The sequence below is a fragment of the Barbus barbus genome (assembly GCF_936440315.1).
Source record: "Barbus barbus genome assembly, chromosome: 33".
Taxonomy (NCBI): Eukaryota; Metazoa; Chordata; class Actinopteri; order Cypriniformes; family Cyprinidae; genus Barbus; species Barbus barbus.
Genome location: NC_136761.1, coordinates 21,812,324 through 21,832,851, shown reverse-complemented (window position 1 = coordinate 21,832,851; position 20,528 = coordinate 21,812,324). Strand labels below are relative to the sequence as shown.

The following is a 20,528-nucleotide window of genomic DNA, read 5'->3' as shown; positions in this document are numbered from 1 at the left end:
TTGACAGCATAACAATGAGCTCAGCGCCGACCAATCAGAGAGCGCCTCACACTCCGCCATCCACTGTGTTTCGGGATGCACTTTTAGTGGGATAAAATACAGCAGGGGCATCTTTGCACAAAAGTAATCACTTTGCAAATATTGTTCTATAGCGGTCGTTATTCACGCAGAATATTAGCCTTGCCCTACTTTTGCAGAACAGATTAGGTTAAATAAATATTATGGATCTCGAATTTTGCCCGAGAAATTCATAAACTGCTCAACGTAGCTATACAACCCACGAAAAAAAATAGCATGTTCAATTTATTGCATAAAATAAAGGCAAGAATCAGGTTAGATCCTATCAACTATAAACGTTGTCTCTTGCAATGGCACGACAAAGGCACAAAAATCGTTAATCAAACAAATAATAAATAGCCTAAATAATTCAATTAAAAGTTAGTTTTTTTAAAAAAAAAAAGACAGGACAATCATGTATCCACTAATGCAAAAAACTTGCCTACATCAAATGGTAAGCTACATTTTGCATCACCATTAATATAGGATTTTACTTATTATTAGGCCTCTTATTATTATTATTAAATAAAATAATCTCACATAGGCTAAATTGAATGTGGGAATTCAAGTTTATTTGTATAGCGCTTTTTAAGATACAAATCGTTGCAAAGCAGCTCTACAGGAAATTAAGTTTCCACAATATATTTATATATTGCAGAACCTTAATATATTTAACTTATGGAAAAATTTGGTAATTCTGTATGTTGTCTGAGCATTGGCATCCTCTGAGGTCCTCTGAGGGGTTGGCATTATCTTTTCTCAGGTGTTCGGTCATCTCAGATCATTTAAGGGTTGGATCCAGACTGAAGCTTCTGTAATTCTGATGTTAATCCCATGACAGAAACAGAGAAACAAATACAGACATAATTAGCATAGCTGCTGTTCCATCTAAGCAAAAATTATTTGGAATTAAAGCTATTAAAACTGACACTAATTAGGATTTTAACATCAAACTAATTATTTACATTCTTTGTCTCAATTTTTTTATAATTTTCATTTAACAGCATAGCTTGTTATTACATTATAACTGTGTAAAGACATTGAATAAAAATAGTTGTTTTTAAAAATACTCTTCGCAAGTGTCCACGACCCTAGTGAATAGAAAATTAATACAGTAACGCCCCCCTGTGGACCAATACTATATTGTTCTGAAGCAAAAAAGAAGAAGAACTAATGAGTGACTATAGCTACAAACATCTCCTCTAAACAGAACTTTTTAGAAGTGTGGAGTGTATGTTAATTATTTAATTTTTACACCACCAGTTACTGTCAACAGCAATCATTCAGCGTCTTATTATGTGATTTACAAATGACTCGAGTTGCAGTGTTTCTGCTGGGAGAGGTTTTCTGTCTCCTGGGGAGAACTTACACCTTCCAATGGATCAGCATTAGCACATGTCCATCGAGAACATTTAACACATTCAACGCCACTGAGACTGAACGATTACAGGAGTAGCCTCCTGAATATTCATGATGGGCTTTGATCACCACACACTAACGACTCGGCCATTTAGAGAAGTTTCACCATGTGTGACCGATTTGTAGGACATGCACACCAACACGTCCCCGTTATTTACTTTCCAAACTACTCTTAACAAGTGTTGTTACCCGATGTTGTTATTCAGGCCCGAGGTTTACAATTGTAAAGCATAACTTATTCATCATAGAATTTCATTACAGGGCAATTTGAAAGAGTGATCAGGTTAGGCTGGTGCACTAATTAAACATTATAATATGAAGAAAAAATAATAAATTGTATAATTCAAATTATTGAATTATAGCAGGCTATCCAACAATTTTATTTTGGCAGTAGGCCTATTTTTTCCTACTAGTCGAGTTAATTTATCACGTCAAATAAAACACTAACAGTGCCTTGTACTGTGTGATTTGCAGGCTAGAAATAACCAAATTTTCACTGACAAATTAAAATAATTCTACTTTTCAAGGAGAAAAATTAACCATCTCCAAAAACAGTTGTGAATAGGGAAAACGTTTATAGCCTAATATTAGGAATACTATATTTTGTCTAACAAAAAAATAATACGTTGAGCACTATAGCCAAAACGAAACAATAATAAATACTATTAATTTAATCATCACCTCCCATTTATGAGATCAAATGTCGCCGAACCATTAACCATTGCTCTTTAAACGTCATACCGTATGAATTAATAACTGTTTTGTTTCAGCTCACTGGCTACGAGTAAGGGCAGAGTTACCATGGTTAACAAAATGATTTTTCAATTGCAGGCACAATAAAGACCGTCTCATTGGGATTTGCATGATTTTTGAACCGAATATGCAAATGAAGATGCAGTTTCAGCACGGTCTGTTATTCCTATTGTATTTCGCTGAATGGTTGTGTCCCCTCTGGTTCTGACACCGGTAAAATAATATTCACTGGTCAATTAAAGAAAAGAGGCTTGAGTTTGACCTTCTTTCAGATGTCACTGCGAGCTACTGGAATGATATCCTGTTTTTTACTTGAAGCATATGAGTTCGGTCTTTAAAATTAAATCAGCAGTGCTGTAAAACTAATTAATGTCAAAAGGACAATGCTATTTTTTTAGCGAACTTATTTTACTTTCATTTATTTTAGGTATCTATTTTGAGTAATAGTCTACGTGGGGAAAAAAACGTGCTACTTGTCGATGTCAAACGGATTTTTTTTTAAGTTGATTAATAGGCGCATTTCAATGTTGCAATCGAAACAAACTATATGAATAATACATATTTAATTATAAACCAGCTTTGAATAGAGAAATATTATTATAAGTCATTGTCCATTCTCAGCAAGTTTGTACAGCGCGCACAAGAACTTTTCCTCAATCACTTGCAGAGAATATACCGATTGAATAACAATGGGACTAATGCTCGAATGCGTCGGGAAAAATATATTTTCAGTTAGCCATATAAATTATCCTGATCCATGATCCTGTTTGTCAAAAATAATTATAAAAAAAAAAACTTTAATTTCGCAGTTTACATTTCTCAACGAGTATAAACATGAGATTCCTGTTTTTAATTTAATTTCCCAGCGAATTTAAGACTTAATTTAAGTTTTATATATATATACAGAAAATGAAAAATAGAGCTGAAATCAAATTATTTCAGCATTTGACCGTGTAAAAACTGAAAATCCACATATACATTTCTTTGATTTTCTCAGGAAAATGTACTACAGGTAATTCACTGTTGAGAGCATACTAGAGCACGTGTCTTCCACTGAGGTCCTCAACCTGTTGTTTAACTGTTTTGTCATGTTATCATACAGTCCAAGAAAAGATAAGCACTTTTACCTGAAAAGGAAGAAATTACATATCCATCACATTCTAGATATAAAAGGATATTTAAAAATAAAAATAGCACTGATGCAAATTACATTCTTGTACCATCTCAGTTAATGATTTTATTGCCCTGGTTTAGTCCTGTTTGTCACAAAACTAATATTATCAGGTACCTCGCAAACAACACAAAACTACCTATTCACACCTAATTGTGCTTTGTAAGCTTTCAAATGAATGTCTTTATTTACTAGAAGCAAGGCATTGTTGTCTAAAGCGTGTGCACGACATACAAATACATACAGATGTATTGTATTTATGCCACTTATGTATATATTTACAAGGAGTGTGATCATTTTCCCAGTAAGCACACAGTACATAAGAGAAGTATGTTGCAACAGAAGCATAAAGGCACATTTGAGAAGCTCTTTAGCCCAGTCAGTGATGAATAGGATTTCTGATCTAATGCAGCAAAAAGCTAATGTGCACACATCATCTGCAGGGACATTAAGGCATGCAGCACATGGTCTGAATACACAGTCCCTATTTGCTCCCCAATGACAACATTTTTCTACAATATCTTTAACTTTCAGGAGGAAAATTTTAAGCGAAACATTAATAAAACCACATTTAGTACATGATGCGTTAAATGAAAATAGTTTTAACTACATTTATCCTAACCCAGTGAAAGCTAATTTCAATTAAACCGCTGATTTAATTTAGCAGAAAATTACTATAAATATAGTTTTGATTAAATCACTGAGCAAATTCTAACAGCACAAGCAATTGTCTTTGAGTTTGGAGGTGTTATTAGCTTTAGCTAAATGTGTCTGTGAAGGAATTTCTCAATGTGTTAAAGCGCTATCTCTGTCTCCTGCACATCAGCAATGTGAAAATGTTTATAATGTCTCAAGAATAAGTGCCTGTCAGACAAACGATTAGGGTGTCATGCCTAGAGATGATTTTTTTTTTTCAAAACACAAGACAAGAATAAATAAAAATAACTAAAGTGAAATGAAAAACTTACATTTTTAATAAGTTCCATATAAATAAATATCACATCCTGAGCAAAATACACAGAAAGTATTTTGTTAGCTCCATGTTGTCTTTTGTCAGTCAGACTTGCAGAAATGGATCAGATTTGCCATCACTGAAATGCCATCATTGGCTAATTACAGACCTCATTATTTCCCATGTATCTTTTGAATCATTTCCATGTACTACAGTTTCTCCAAAACAATAGAAACTTTCTCTTTTTTTGTTTAGCAGAGAATGCTGAGTTGTCTGATTTTGCTTTGCACCAAATGTGGCAAGCAGATGGCTTTTGTTTTAAACATAATTAAGATCCCACTAATCTGGTGCCTTTTAAAAATGAAACGGCTTCGTCAGACCTTCATTAGTTAAGATAATATTGTGAAAATGCACAATTAATTTGCAGGGTATATCTTTAATTAATTAAATACACCCAATTTTGTAATATGATTAATGCCGCAAAGTTGTTATCTCCAAATTATTCTAAAATTAATACGTAACAATAATACTTTCTGCATTATTAGCGAGAACTGAGGTTTTGGCAGTGGCAAAATCCTGAAGAACTAATTACGCTGGGTAATTTATTAAATCTGGAGGAAAGAAACAAACAAGTATAAATTGATATATTAATCATGGGCTTCATTACGGTAATCTGCGAGTGATTTGAGGTGAAAATGACGAATCTCTGTTGAGCGCCGAGCACTTGATAATGGAGATACTGGCCATAAATTTACCCTACATAAAGGCCTCATTAAAAGAAGCATAATTTAATTAAGAGTTTGCCATCGCCCTCCAAATGCATTAATTACCTTGGGTACGATGAGATGAGTTTTGGGATTACTGATGATTTCATTACGGCCAGTGTTGCTGCTAACTGTGGCAGGGACCTGCTGTTGTTGACAGGATAATGGATTGGGTGCCTGGGGATGAATCTGTTCACCTTGGCAGAGAGAGACACAGAGGAGACACAGAGGACTATACCGGACCCTCATAAGTGGACACTACATGTGCATAGTGCACTGCCCCTAATGTTTTCAATATTTGCTACTCCTTAAAAATAACCTCATAGGGTTAGTCCACCGACATCTTTATACTTATTAAACTCGTTACTGGTTTGGCCCACCAGGGAGGAAAGTCCTGATGGACCAAGTTATTTCCTAATCTGAACAGTACTTAAAATGACCCACTTAAAGGTCCTTCGGGAGCAAATGTGCATTACTGCCTTTCTCTATTTTTATCATGTATTCTCGTTTGCTGCTAATATGGCAGTTTGCCAACCTGCACACAAACACCCTCTTTCTTCCGCTCTCTCGCTTTCTGCTGGGGTGAGAAGGGCGAAGTAGGGCTGACAGCTCAAAGCCCTGGAAACTGACATGTCAATAGCAGATACAAGCTGTTGCGGTTGCACTGGCGGGGACACTTCGCAGACGCTAACTGCTTCCTCTCTGTGACAGCCTGACAAAGACATTCGACTACCTTTCAGAGCTACGTATTGACTGTATGTGGCACAGACAGAGCACTGCTCCATAGGGACTAGTGTCATCTTTTTGTCAATAAAACCTTTTTTTTGGTATATTTTAATCAATTTATATAAATACATATATATATATATATATATATATATATTTTTTTTTTTTTTTTTAAATATGTCAAGAAATTAGGCAAGAAATGAATCTGTAATCTCAACAATTTTACATTTTTAAAATTGAAATAAAATAACTTGGAATTTAATTGAGAATCTTGCAGAATATTAGAATATTGGAAGTCTTTCAATCTGAACACTCAAGACTGATGATTAAATAAGGAAATGGTTATGAATACTCTTTAGGGAGTACTATCATCCAATAATTAATTCATGATGCAGAGCTGATGCAGAATGACTGCTTTAACAAATGATGACTTAACAGAATGACAGCCCTTGACTTAATTTGACACTGATGAACAACAAGAAGTCTCACAAACAACTTAATGTTTTTTGTGTCAAAAGTAAAATTCTAAAAACAGTTCAGCCTGTGTAGCCTCTGGACTGAAGTGAAAAGCTAATAAAATACACCCACCCCCACCCCTGAACAAGCCCCCCCACCCCACCCCACCACCACCACTAAATGTACTCCAGCCCACAGCTGCAGTTTTCCAGAAAGACACTCACCATTGCACAGCCGCTCTTCTAAATCCTTTCCTCTGCGTCTTTAGGGTCCTGCAGACTGTTTAGCAGGAGAGAGCCGGGTAAGACTCTCAAACCGTGCCGCTTTGAGCCGAGACGAGAGAGAGACGGGCAGGCGTGCGGCAGTCTTCCATTCCGTAGCGCCGAGCCGAGCCCTCCCTGCACTGGGAGCCATCGCATTCAGCCAAGATTGCTTCATACAAAAGTTGACAATGCCCCAGTGAAAGCCATTGTTGATATTCAACATTTTTTAAATAGCTGAGCAGAATGGACAACATGGCAGGCCATAAAACTTGGTAGGGAAACTGACCTGGAGTTCCTGAAGAACAGCACAGCATATGACAGAGTAGCGACTGAGAGAATCTTAAATAAAACAAAACAGAATGTTACTTTTGAAGCTTAGACAAGATGCCCAGTGCTCATGGTTACAGCATGACTGGGGTTTGTTAATATAATATATATTATTATAATATAATATATATTATTATAATATAATATATATTATTATAATATAATATATATTATTATAATATAATATATATTATTATAATATAATATAATATAATATAATATAATATAATATAATATAATATAATAAGTGCTCTCAAACGATTAATCACGATTAATCACATCCAAAATAAGTTTTTGCTTACATAATAATATAATGTATGTGTACTGTGTTTACTTATGTATATATATATATATATACAATAAATATACACAGTACACACTCATATATTATGTAAACAAAAACTTTTTTTTGGATGCGATTAATCGCGATTAATCGTTTGACAGCACTAAATATAATAATAATTATTGAAAGAATTTTGTAAAGGATTAACAGTCAACAGGCCAAATAGAAGCAATGCAATGTTCCTAAATTGCCATATAAATGATGACCTTTCCGCGCTCATGTATTTCAGCCTTTAATTGTTGTTCTGATTGTCTTGATGGCTCCTGACAGTAAGTGGTGTTTTATTTCCATCTTTGTCAAAATGACAGGCACAGATTAATAAAGACATTTAACACAGCCCTCGGCACCCATCTGTCAGTGTGCAACCTGGGGAAAATGAAGCCTTATATAAACATAGAGGGAATTCTTATAGGTTAATTTGATTTCATAATTAGATATGTATATGTGAGGTAAAGAATTTCTGTTGAATTTATGCTCTCTACGCAAAGTGGCATAATTCTGTTTCATTAAGAAAAAGTGAGAAATCACTGCTACTGTGACTCCACCCGTAGCCCCATCTAAAGGCCATCATCACATTCACACCCCACCGACCACAGACGGCTGTTATCCACATCATTACCATACATGCCACAGGGGGCAGTTTTGTTTCACTAAAATTACATTGTAACAGTATATCAAAACAGGGAGTTTAACTGCCGCCACTTATTATGCATTTGTTTTCCAGTAATTATGCTGTAATCAGGACTTTTAAAGGAACTTAATTTGGACTGCTGTGAGGTGTGCTCTGCATCTGGTCTGTGTGACTTCCCAGGGTTTAAAGTATGGGATTAGTCACCCGGAAAACTGTCCATCTGAGTGGGAGGAGGCCACTGGAATTGCATAATTATATTGATCAGGGACAAATTACAGCCTTGACAGCAGAGGCCAGCCCAGTCTGATTTTACAGGTGTGTAGGGGAAGAGAGAGCAAGCTGCAGGGAGAAAGAGAGATCTTCCTGGAAATCTACGTCAGTGACACTCATCTCAAACCATTACCTGCCATCAAAGTGCTAATTTTACTCTGCACATTACACCCAATCCTCCTCGTCTAACTCCCTCCACGCTGGGCTGGATGGAGAAGCCTGGTGGGAAAACGACATTCAATCTGCCGGCCGCCCCATTCAGGCCAAATTGTCAAATGATGGCTCTCCACCTCTAAAGTTTCAGGAAGTGAAAGGTGGCACCGGCCCTGGGCTCAGCCGAGGACTGAAAGCAGTTGAAGGACGAATAGGGAAAGAGAATAAGATCCCCATCATCCATATTTTGTGCAAGTCTAAACATAAAATATCAGATATCATGAATTAATCATTCATAAATATATTTTTGGAGCAATTGTACCGCCTTTTGCACGTCTATATTTTGCACCTGTCTTTATTTTGCAACCTGAACTAAACTTGCCTTGTGATAGAAAAGGCCAATTATCTGATATTTTAAGAGACTTATAGACCTTGACATAGTCCTGAGGCTCTGCAGAGACTGATGTCAATAATGTCAATATGATATTTCCTGCATCATGACATTTTTGTTACTGTGTTTTCCCTGCATGACTTGAATGCTGAATTTTGCAGACAGAATTTTCAATAACTTTTATTTGAAAAGAAAAATACTTTGTGCTTCTGTTTATATATATACTTAAACAGAAGCACATTTATTTGTTGTTTTATTTGATTTTATTCATTTCTTCATTAAGATAAAGACAGCTGTGACACCCTGAAATCTTCATGTCCTCCCAAGAATACAATTTAAATTCATAAAACAGATGTATTAAATTAGTATATATGAATGCCATTTTTATTATTTCCAAATAAATTAACAGATTGAATAAAAAAAATGAGTAACTGACCTAATTGCATTTACTGCAGTGTATATATTGCTTATTTTCTGTACCATAAAAGCAAATGACAATAAATCCAGACGTGATCCATAACTGTCATATCTTTAGGCAAATGAAACAAAAGGCAACAATTTTACTCAACGGACCATGTGCAACCATATGAAGCTGCTGGAACACAGCACAGCGCAGAAATGTGTGTTCAAACACAAGCACACATGCGAAACAAAAGCGAACTCTTCATGGCCAAGGCATACAGCAAATATGCAGAAATATTGTACTCAAAGTAACCCCCCTTCCCAACCCCACACCCGGAAAGAGGGGTGCTCTCTGTGCTAATTAAGTGCTAATGGTTGTGGCCCTGCAGAGAATACTAATTAGGATTTCTATTCTTCTTTTGGGTGAGCATGTACTTCAACACGGCCTAATGAGGGGAGGCAGGTATGTGTGTGCTGTGTGCTGGGTTAATGGGGGGTCCACTCTTAGGTCTCAGGGCTGTGGGCTGAAGAGGGGGGCGTTTCCTGTGTCTTGGCCTCTCTCACACAGAACCACACACACACACACAATGAAAGGAAGAAACTCAATCAAGATTCCTAGTATATCTACACTCTCCAACTCACTCGGTGCTCTCTAGCCTTATCTATACTATATTCTATTCCTACATTCAAATATCATCATCACATCTTAAAGGGATAGTTCACCCAAAAATGAAAACTGTTATCATTTACCTCATGTCGTCCCAAATCTGTATGACTTTCTTTACTCCATGGAATATGAAACAAGAGAGAATAAACTGTTTTTGTCCAAGTCAGTGGGGGGTCAAAATGACAATGGACCAATTTGGCTTTCAAAATATCTTCTTTAAAGGTGAACTACAACTGCCTAAAGTTGACCTGAACATAACAGTAAGTACACCATCTAAACATCTAGACAGGAGGACACAAAAATGGCATTGATGAACATAAAACACATTCATTCATCTTCCTCTAGTCAGTAGTGACAGGAAATGATGCAAAGGAACTGTACAAAGTTCACGGAGTTTGCTCTTTGGAGTTCTACATGTTCTGAAGAACACATTTCAGAAGGCATAAGTTAAATGAGTGAAGCAATGTATTTTAACATTTCAATACATTTTAACAAGGTACAGTTCCACACTCCGCACCTCTTGTGCAAAATAATTAATGAATGTAAGCAATTCAATGACAACTTAACTCACTTCTCAGGCCATTCAGACTGAATAACCCGAGTTCTCAGAGAGCCATGAAAGCTGTCACTTAAAAAGTGCTTGCTGTTTAGAAAACGATTCCCGTCAGCCAAAACTTCCTGTTTATTTACAGGCAATGACTAGATAAAAAAAATAAAAATAAACACACATTGTGCCGAGCAGAGAGACAGCGGCGAATCTGATGGCAGTGTAGTGTAAGTGGGAATATGAGAGGATGTGCATGCGCATAAACACGCAGATTGGGGGTGGTATTGGAATTACCTGAGAGAGATAATGGCAATGCATTAGATTAACTCTCCTCCCTTAAATGCGACACATTTAAGTAATCTTGTCCCCCGAAAACATGTCAATGGCTGAAAGGATGCCTCAGCGCTATCAGGACCCTCTGGTCCCCCACACTGATGCAGCTGGCAAAACGCTACCATCGACTGTCAAAACGCAGCGCGAGATCTAGTTATAATATAATTGAATTTTCATATCAGAGGAGACCAGAGTTCTAGCAGACAATAGGAGTGCTGAGTCCTCTCTGATATTGGCACAGACCCTTTGCCACGCGCATGAAATCAGTATGTTAATGTTCCCCGGGTTTTCTCTTTTTTAGGGCACTTGTGCCTCCGCAATGTAATACCGATGTGGTTTCAAAAAATTGCAACTATTGATAAGTAGGCAGCTAGAAACCCTTAGACCACCCCCTCCCGCTGCCTTCCCCATCCAAGCAAGCAAGCTCCCAGACAGCGCAGCACCCCCATCCCACATCCCTTTATTAAAATTGTAATTTATTTTTCTAAATCAGAATGACAGCTTGCTTTCTTTTCTCTGCAGCAGGCGGTGAATCAAGCTGCTTTAATTACTTTCGTAACTTCGCTGACCCCGGGACTGCGCTCCTTGTGCCGAGAAAATGGGCCGGCGACAAAGCTCTCCCACAGCCGCGGCCGCCTCTGTTCATTTAAAATGCAGGAATTTATCAAACTCAGGATTTTCTATGATTTTGTTAACATTTCACCTCCTATCTTTTCCACGTTCTCATTTGACCCTCTCGGACCGGCGTCTCCCAGCCTTCCGCTGACAGCAAAAGCTTGGCGCATACAGAAGTTAAGTTCATTCAAGGAGAGTGAGTGCACTTGCTTTGCTGGTTGCTCTGATGTATGCTTACGTGCGTGTATGTCAATTAAGAGACATGTTTATCACTGTCCTCAGTGGTTTGTCATGGCCCAGGCAGTTGCCCTCACAGCAGAAGAACAGATCTGAGCTGCTCAGCATGAATCAACAATGCACTTGATCTCTCAGCAGCTTCTGACCAACAGAGGTCAGGGTCAACATTCAGATGAGAAAGAGCGTGTCAACACACAAGTCACATCACAGTTTAAAAGTGTTGACTGTGCCTGTTTAATCAGGAATTTTTCTTGTTCAAAAGTTTGTCTAAAAAAAAAAAAAAAAACAGAAGCCAGCTATCTGGTCTCCTGAATCCTGTTCTGCATTAACCCTCCCAAGCTGTTTGTTTTATTAAAGGCTTTAATATGGTGTAATCCCTGCTATCACCCTCACCTCCTGACTGGCACCCCTCTGTTCCAGCCTGCCCGGCGACTGAGAAACCAGGCTAACCCGGTGGGCACGGTCGTGGGCTGACGGTCTGATAATTGAATGAATGATTATCTGTCTCATTAATAGACAATGATACAGAGTGCACGGCCATATATCTGGAATATTAATGAGAAGCTGCAGGGGGCTTGATAAGAAGGAAATAGTGAGACTGCTGTAATGGGGTTTAAAACAATTTGCCCAGGTCGGGGTGGTCCAGCTGATTTGGGCTATTTAATCCCCAGTGACCCCTACACACAGCTCCCGGCTCTATATGTGTGATCATCAGCCACATACAGCCAGGCCTCCAGCGCAGCCGTGAGCCTCCAGCATCCCTGCTGCCCCTGGACCAGATTGATCAGTAACCCTCTGGCTGACTGAAGTCAAGGATTTTATTAGCAATTTATCCCTCATTACATTCAATATTGTGATTTCAATACTTCGAAGATTTTTATATGCCTTATTTCAATTAATAAAAAAAATCTACATTACATTTTTAAACGAATAAATGTAAATAATATTTGAATGACTTTTTGCTTATACTTTTATATCTTGAATCTTTTTAATAAACCCTAATAAATTGTACTATTTTACTTTCACTTTCATCTATATGCAATTAAGCAGTATTATTAAAATGTTATAGGGTGTCCACATCAAAAGACATTTTACAAAAGTGATTTTATATACATAGAAAACACATTAAATGCAAGTTAAATGTCTACTTTTAAGGTTTAAAATAAGTTTTGGGAGAATAAAATGTCAAAATGTGGGTGAAATAATGTTTCATTGTCATTTAGTGTAACACTTATATTTATGTAAATATTGAATACAAATAAAACAACATGCTTATTCTTACCTGTACTAAAATATATAAAAGAATAAGTGAAATTTTTTTTTAAATGTAATTACAAGTAATTAATATTTGGGGTAAAACTATTTAGTCTTTTATTATGTCATAAATTGATTCTTGTGTTGAATATGCCTGACAAGATTGTTACACATAATGACGTTTTAGTGGATGTTTTCTGGAAATCATGGTAAAAATGTATGATATTTATATTTTGCATAAAAAAAAAAACAGTTTAATTAAACAGGACACTTCTTAATGTATTGAAAAACTACAACAACAATTCAAAGCTGTATTACACTTATTGTTTTGATGCTTGAGAAGCCTTTTCATCTTTGACCCTATAGCAGTAATCTTATTAGATACTTTGTGTCTTTTAGTGTTACAATTTAATTATTTTTCTAAAAAATGTGGCGTAGTTGTAATATTGTGAAATTTATTTCACAATATATGGCTGTTTGGCTTTTGGCTTTAGCCTTGAATGAATATTAAAACAACTACAAAATTGCTCTTATAGATTGTTCCCCCTTCATTCACTGCTTTGTCAGCTTAATAGGATTAAGAAAAGTTTTTTGTGAAAATGTTCATGAGCCAAAATCTGAATTAAGAGGCAAATTAAACAAACATTTATACTGAAGGTCTGCTTGAACACCCATGTGAATCAATATCTACCACCTATTACACTGGAAAGCAATATTTCCCTTTTTAGCATGCAATAATTGTGTTTAGGCCAGTGAAGTACCTTATTATAGGTTTGTCAGGGAGAGAAAGCCCTGTTCCCATGGCGACTATGAAAGCCATTTGCCTCCTTTTCAGCTCGGTAATGAACTTCTTTCCTCTTTATGTCACTCTTCCTCTCCACTCTCAGCATCTCAGTCCTTGTCCACGTCCTTGAAATCATTCATTTATTCTCGAATGTGACAAACAACAGAACAGAGACCATGAAAGTAGTCATCAGGCACCCAGGTTGAACAGTTTGCTTATAAAAAGTACGTCTCAGTAGGTAGAAACAGAACGTCTGTATGATGGGAAAGTAAAACCTTAACTCCTCATCTACCTTTATATAAATCAGGTTTAATGCTAACATGCAGATTTTTTGCAGATGTCATGTTTTTGTTGTTGACAATAAAGTAACATGTGGGAGTGTAAAAAACATGTGAATGAACTTACACAATCTTCTATAGAGACGTTGCTGTCACAACACCTTTTTGATGGGCATGATGGGCTGCCTGAGGATCATGTCATCTTTCTCCTAAAAAAAACAAAAAAACACACACACTTGAACTACATCTATGTGTGTGTGCATATATATATATATATATATTATAGGTGTCTGCATCTAATTAAATTACTTTAAATGTTTCAAATAACTTCAGTGAAAATAAAAATGTCAAAATATGGGCAAAATAATGTTCTGTTGTCACTCAGTATAACAGATATATTTATGTAAAAATTAATTCAAATACTTATTAAAATATATAAAAGAGTAAAAGCAAAAAATACTTTATTTTAAATGATTTCAAATTTCTTGCTAACAAATAGGTAAACGTTGGTGATTTGAAGGATATAGTGGCACAGATTGGTAAAGATTCAAATTTAAATTTAAAAAAACATATATTTATGTCACCTAATGATTCTTGTTCTAAATTTTCCTGGCCAGATCTTTTGTTATACGAACTATTGTTACACTGAATGACATTTTAGTGCGTGTCTTTGCAAATCATGGTAAAAATGTATGATAGTCATTATTTTTTTGCTCAGGACACATTTCAATGTACAGAGAAAAAACTAAAGCTGTATTAAACTTGGTTTGATGCCTAATGTGTGTGTGTGTGTACACACCACACACTGTGTTTTGTTGTTTCATAGATTAATATGAACATCCACTCAGTTATTACCATTTTACAGAGCTATACAGAGATTGATCGAAAACATGTTTTTGTGACCAAAGAAATCAATTCTCTTTAGACTGTGTAAAAGCGCTTTTATGTCGGTGAACAAGAAATAAAATGCATAAAGGTTACTTATTGCTAGAACTGATGGGAAAAACCATGCTTCTCCGGCAGTTAAATTTTTTATTGCTCAATGTCTTTTATGAGTATTGTATTGCGGTGCTCACAACATTGATTTCTCCCAACCCTTGTCCTTGGGCCGTGCACAAGAATGAGAGGATGAAAACATGAGGACATGAGAGACAGAGGGGGAGGGAAAATCAGGACTATTAAAGAGAAATAAATGTCAGACTTAGAACTTCACCCACCCTCTTTAACAACAACATATACGTGTATAATATTTACCTGTAGAAGTATTACAATAAAAGCAGGCTTACCACTTCAAAAACAAAACTTGCAATTGGCAACACTCAAACACTTGTTTGTTTGCTTTTAATTGTATTATTCACATAGGTTATTTGCAGATGTTATCCCATTTTAAACAGAAATCCATAAACTTAGTCCACACTGTAGTCATCTTTTTGTTTATATGCGTGTATTGTGTATGGGCCTTGACTTGACTTTAATGCCATTTGTTTCCAAATATTCAGGGTGATTTTAGTTCAAGATAAGAAGGGGGACATTAACCCTCTATCTCCTGTGCATATTAAACTATTCATGACCTGAACAACCCCACAACAAAAGCAGCATCCAACAGGTCTGTTTATCACTAGACAGAGGAGATGTGGGTATTAAGTCCATTCACTCATTCCTTATTAGAAACATTTGAAAACAGCTCTGGGGACCTCTACTGACCAAAAGGAAAAAAATGAAGAGCTTCCCCGAGAGAGCCCCAAGAGCATCACTATTTCACCAAAAAAAAAAATGCCATATTATGCCATATCACACAAATATATCAAATGATTTCTTCGTAATTTGCTCTAAGCTCTAAGTAATATCTATGTTAAAAAATAATACTAATAAAAGCATTTTCTACTGGATAATAACATTTGAAAATGTCAATTTTTTACTTTAAACAATTAAATCTTTTGGTCTGTGTATGGCACCCACAATCTCATACTGTACAGTATGGATAGATATAAATAGTTATACAAAAATACATTTCAGTGTACAAAATATTTTTAAAAAAATGGTAAATGATCCATAAATGCTTGGCCGTATAAAAAAAGCACACAGCAGACATAAATTATTAGCTTTACAACACATTTTCTAGCCTGCTGTAAATAATATAGATCCTTTAATTCTACTGAAGTATTTTGTAAACAAGTATGGTCTCTTCTTCTGATTATTTTAGTTGTGATTTTGTTTGTATCAGAGAGGGGCATATAAAACAGATACAGGATATACACAGAAAACCTCCACTTCAGTATATACACAGAAAGCCACTTCAAAGTAAATACAAAACACATTACGTAAATACAATTTAAAATTAAACAAACACCATGACCAGACAACCTTCATAAAATATAACAATACTTTAAAAGAATCTAAACATGAAATAATAAAATGCATAAACTCTTAAATATTCCCAAAGAGGTTACATCCAGAAAAAAAAAATCTCTCCTCAATACACCAAAACGGATCTCATTTCTTCAAGCTTTTTTTCCTTCATTCAGCCCTGCTATGCAAATACTTACAAATACACAAACACACATGTACAGCAACACAGCTGTAGATCTGCTCCGCCAAAGGAGAAAAACATCTGTACGAGGAATGAAGCAAGCCAAGCGAGGATAACTGCACAACTGCAGCTTGAATTTCAACCTCCCCAACAACCATTCACCTTTTTTACTCAACGTGCCTTTCCAACTCTGTTTGATTCAAATAAATGACATTTTAACAGCATTTTATCTTATCTTTACAAATGTTTTCAGTATCAACATGGAAGGTTATTCTTTAATAATCAATACAAAATTCATTTCTTTCATTGGTTAAATTCTATGAAAACTCAAGTCCTAAGTTCAATTCCAAACATAGGACCTTCAGACATGACAGAACGCACAAAAGGCTTTGCACTGGCATTTCTGTAGTAACAGTCACAAGCCAGAGTCCATCTCTGGGATATAGAGCAGGTTTTGTTTTCAGTGTTGACAGAACCCCAACACGGCCAAGCTGTGTTCTTGACCAACAATGAAAAATTTCAACATTACAAGTAACCAGGAGTGATTGGCCATCAGAGCTTTTATAAAACAAGCTGCAGTTCCTCTGCACCAGCAATCACACTGAATGAAAAAAAAAAATTAGGAGTGCACAAAGGAAGCAAACCACATCCTTTCTCCAAATAGATTCCTTTACTTTAATCTAGGTTTACAAGACTGTCCTGAATTCTATCTGCAGAACGATGACTGTTGAAAGAGAATGCTTGGGATGTCTTCCAGAACTGCTTTTTAAAAGATTACCCAAAATGTCTGGGTATGTGAATCTAGAGTCTCGACTCAGTGCCAGTTTGGGCATCTGGGTTCTTAAAGGCCAGCCCGATACTGTTATCATGCGCATATGCAGTAGAACGAGTGTTCGGAGTTTGTCTATTGAACGCTCTGAGGAGTTTAGTGCGGTAGTGACCCCCTGCCAGGAAGTAGAGGATGGGGTCCAAACAACTGTTCACGCTAGCAAGTGGGCGAGTGATTTTATAAGCAAAGTTGACGATATTAAGGGACTTGCAATCTGCGTCTAGAATACGGTAGGCGTAGTAGAGCGAACGAGTGATGTGAAAGGGTACAAAGCAGATCGCAAACACAACCAGCACCACTATGATAAGTTTAATGGACTTCTTCCGGGATGAACTCGGTTGACTTTGGGACAGGCCCTTTCGGGGTTGGCAAAGGGCCCGTGCCATTAAACAGTAGCAGACCATGATGACCAGAAATGGCAGGATAAACAGCAGGACCATCACCACTGAGTTGTAGGTAACATAGTTGTGAAATTCATCTGGGTGGCTGGTATCGTGACACAAAGTGTCATTTCCTCTTTGAGAAGTGTTGACAAAAATCAGCTTGGGCACCAGGCAGGCTATCACAGCTGTCCAGACAAAACCACACACCAAGTGGGCACGGCGTGGCTTGATCAAAGTCAGAGCACGAATTGGGTGACAGATACCAAGGTAGCGGTGCACACTGATGCAAGTGAGAAACAGGATACTGCAGTACAAGTTAGCATAGAAAAGAAACCGCACAATCTTACAGAGAAAAACCCCAAAAGGCCAGTGGCTGCGGTTTGCATAGTAGTATATGAGCATAGGCAAGGAGAGCACGTAGAGCGTGTCCGACAGGGCCAGATGGAACATATAAACCGTACTGGGTTTCCAAGGCCTCATCTTAGTGATGAACATCCACAGAGCCACAGAGTTAAGTATCAATCCCAGGAAACACACTAGGGAGTATGATACAGGTAGCAGAATATACTTGAACTCCTCATTGAAGAGACAGCTGAAATTCACTTCCTTCTCAGACCTTGGTATCAGTGTGGTGTGCGGAAGGGACAAATTCCCTGAGACGCCTTTCCTTAAGTATGAATTCATTTCTCTGTTAAAATAACAACAAAAGATGTTTATAGCCATTTTTAGAAGCAGCAAGTAAGAAGTCAACACAAAATAAAGTAGATTTCAGTGTATAACATTATATCACAAGCTATAAAATCAACATAAACTACTGACTGAAAGTGTCTACAAAGAATAGACAGGATTATAAGTTTTGTGTGCTTAGAAGTCAGATTTTTGACTCATCATAGGGTTTAGGTCTAAAACAATATTCAAAATCCATATCCGAATATGAAAACTTATTCTCATAACTCAATTTCCGAGATAATCTAATATCTCCCGTTTCAGAACCATGCTGTTTTGTAATAAATCACAAAACGGAAAGAAACACATTTAGGGTATATGAGACCTAAATTTGTATGGAAAACAGAGGTAGAAAGGAGAGTACGCGGAGTTGTTTTCACGTGCTAAAACTTACCGTTCACTCAGCTGAACGAGGTAAACACGACCCTTCACAGATCAAAACATGAACTTAGATGTTGGACACTAATGTTGAAAAAAACAACTTGTTTAAAAGGTTTACGCATCCAGATTTCTCGGACTGCGCGCGCTTGATCCGCTGCACTAGGTGAGAGCAGCAGCTGAGGGGCGGGCAATCAGAGACATAGTTTCTCCCTTCAGATCCTCAAGACTAGTTCACCAACGTTTAGGTCAATATCTCATCATTTTTTTTTTCACATACTACGAGAAACCTGCTAAGGCATTAAAAGACCTAGTCTTAGATATTAAAAGAGGAACTCTTCTTTTTCTACTAAGTTATTCCTTAATGTAATTTTCCCAAACTAAATCGCTTGAGCTCTTATCAGTTTCTGCTATCTTTGCCCATCACACAGACAGTAATTTACAATCGAAGCTCATCTCACATGCCCTTTAAACATAACATGTTGACTCTCGATACAGCCCAGTTTTTATGATAAAATCCTTGAAGGTAACATACGAAACTTTAACCCTAACGCACTCACATATGGTGCTGTTTTCTTTCCGTTGTATAAAGCAACTCCAGACAGACACTCTTAATATTTTAATTCCAGGATATTTTAGAAACGTTTTAGTTGGTTCTAATTATCCCCAAATGGCCTTCCTTTATTCTATTTCACTTCCAGCAAGCCATGTGACTGTGTGTGCCACATATGCAAGGAATTGTGTCTTTATCCCAAAATGTATCCCATTATAATGCACTGAAGTTCCAAAGAAGTTCCAGGTTTTCCATATCCAGTGACAGAGGTAATAAAGAAATATGTGTTTCCCAAGAGTTCTAGGGGATCTTTTGCATATTTGTTTGGAATAAAGTTAATATTTAGTAAAAAGTTAAAATACAGTCCCATTTGACCCATTTAGTGCATGTCTGGTTTAGAAAGGAGACCTTAATGCTCATTTGCTCTAACTGATTCTTTAGCAACTCAGAAATAATCACACACGTTTATATCAGATCACCAATGTGTGCTGTTAGGTACATAATATGACCCGAGTTTGGCCCGGTCAGACGATGTAAAAATGGTAGATTGAGTGTCTGGAAAGCTAAATGAACAGGACAAAAGGTTACTGCAAGAAAGCCTTTTATCTGCTGGTGATCAGTTGGAGTGCCATAATATGGTGCATGACTGCTATGCTTCTCTGAGTTAAAGTTCACATTGAATATTTGCACAATTGTTTTATGATGTTGGCTGCAGTAATAAACTACATAGTTTGAAGTTAAATAATCTGTGATATAGTTTTCAAATTTATTTGACATTGGGTTATTGTATATCACTGGCATCTAGGATGTTATAAAAAAAAATAAACAAACATTAAATTACAATTTATGTCATGAAATAAAACATTATCAGCTATGTGAAGACTGGGGAGATTAGTTTGCATTGCTGTTATGGTAAAACCACTTCCTTTGTAGTGCTGACCTGATGGTTAATCCGATGGAAATTGTATAAATTGCACAGTAATATGAGTGGGACAAAGATTCAGTAATGTGATGTAAACTGTAGGTCACCGGGAATACAGTTCAGTTTCACTCTTCATCTCTGGCCTACATAATAATCTAATAACTGACAGGTGAAGTCAGGCAGACAAGTGCAGAATACACGCCTACTACGCCCACTTTCCTTTGTGTCACGGAAAAACAGATATATAGAAAGAGTCAAGAAGAGCCACAAACTACTGGAGTGATAAAAAGGGACATTTTCTGTAAGAGTAGAAAGGAAGTTTATTTGTGATAAGCTATCATTAAAATTATGTAATAGCCAGATTCACTGAGATGCTTTCTTCAGCCGAGAGCGTACAAGGATGTGAACTCGCAC

The 20,528-nt window shown here is 36.7% G+C and overlaps 1 protein-coding gene across 1 annotated transcript; it reads right to left on the bottom strand.

Moving 5' to 3' along the window:
- Positions 1-17,124: 17,124 nt before the first annotated feature.
- LOC306852858 (P2Y purinoceptor 4-like) lies at positions 17,125-18,219 on the bottom strand (the record flags this gene model as incomplete). Its single annotated transcript, XM_079389978.1, has 1 exon — positions 17,125-18,219. One exon carries the CDS (start codon positions 18,217-18,219, stop codon positions 17,125-17,127), a length of 1,095 nt encoding a protein of 364 aa, XP_079246104.1.
- Between the last annotated feature and the right edge of the window lie 2,309 nt (positions 18,220-20,528).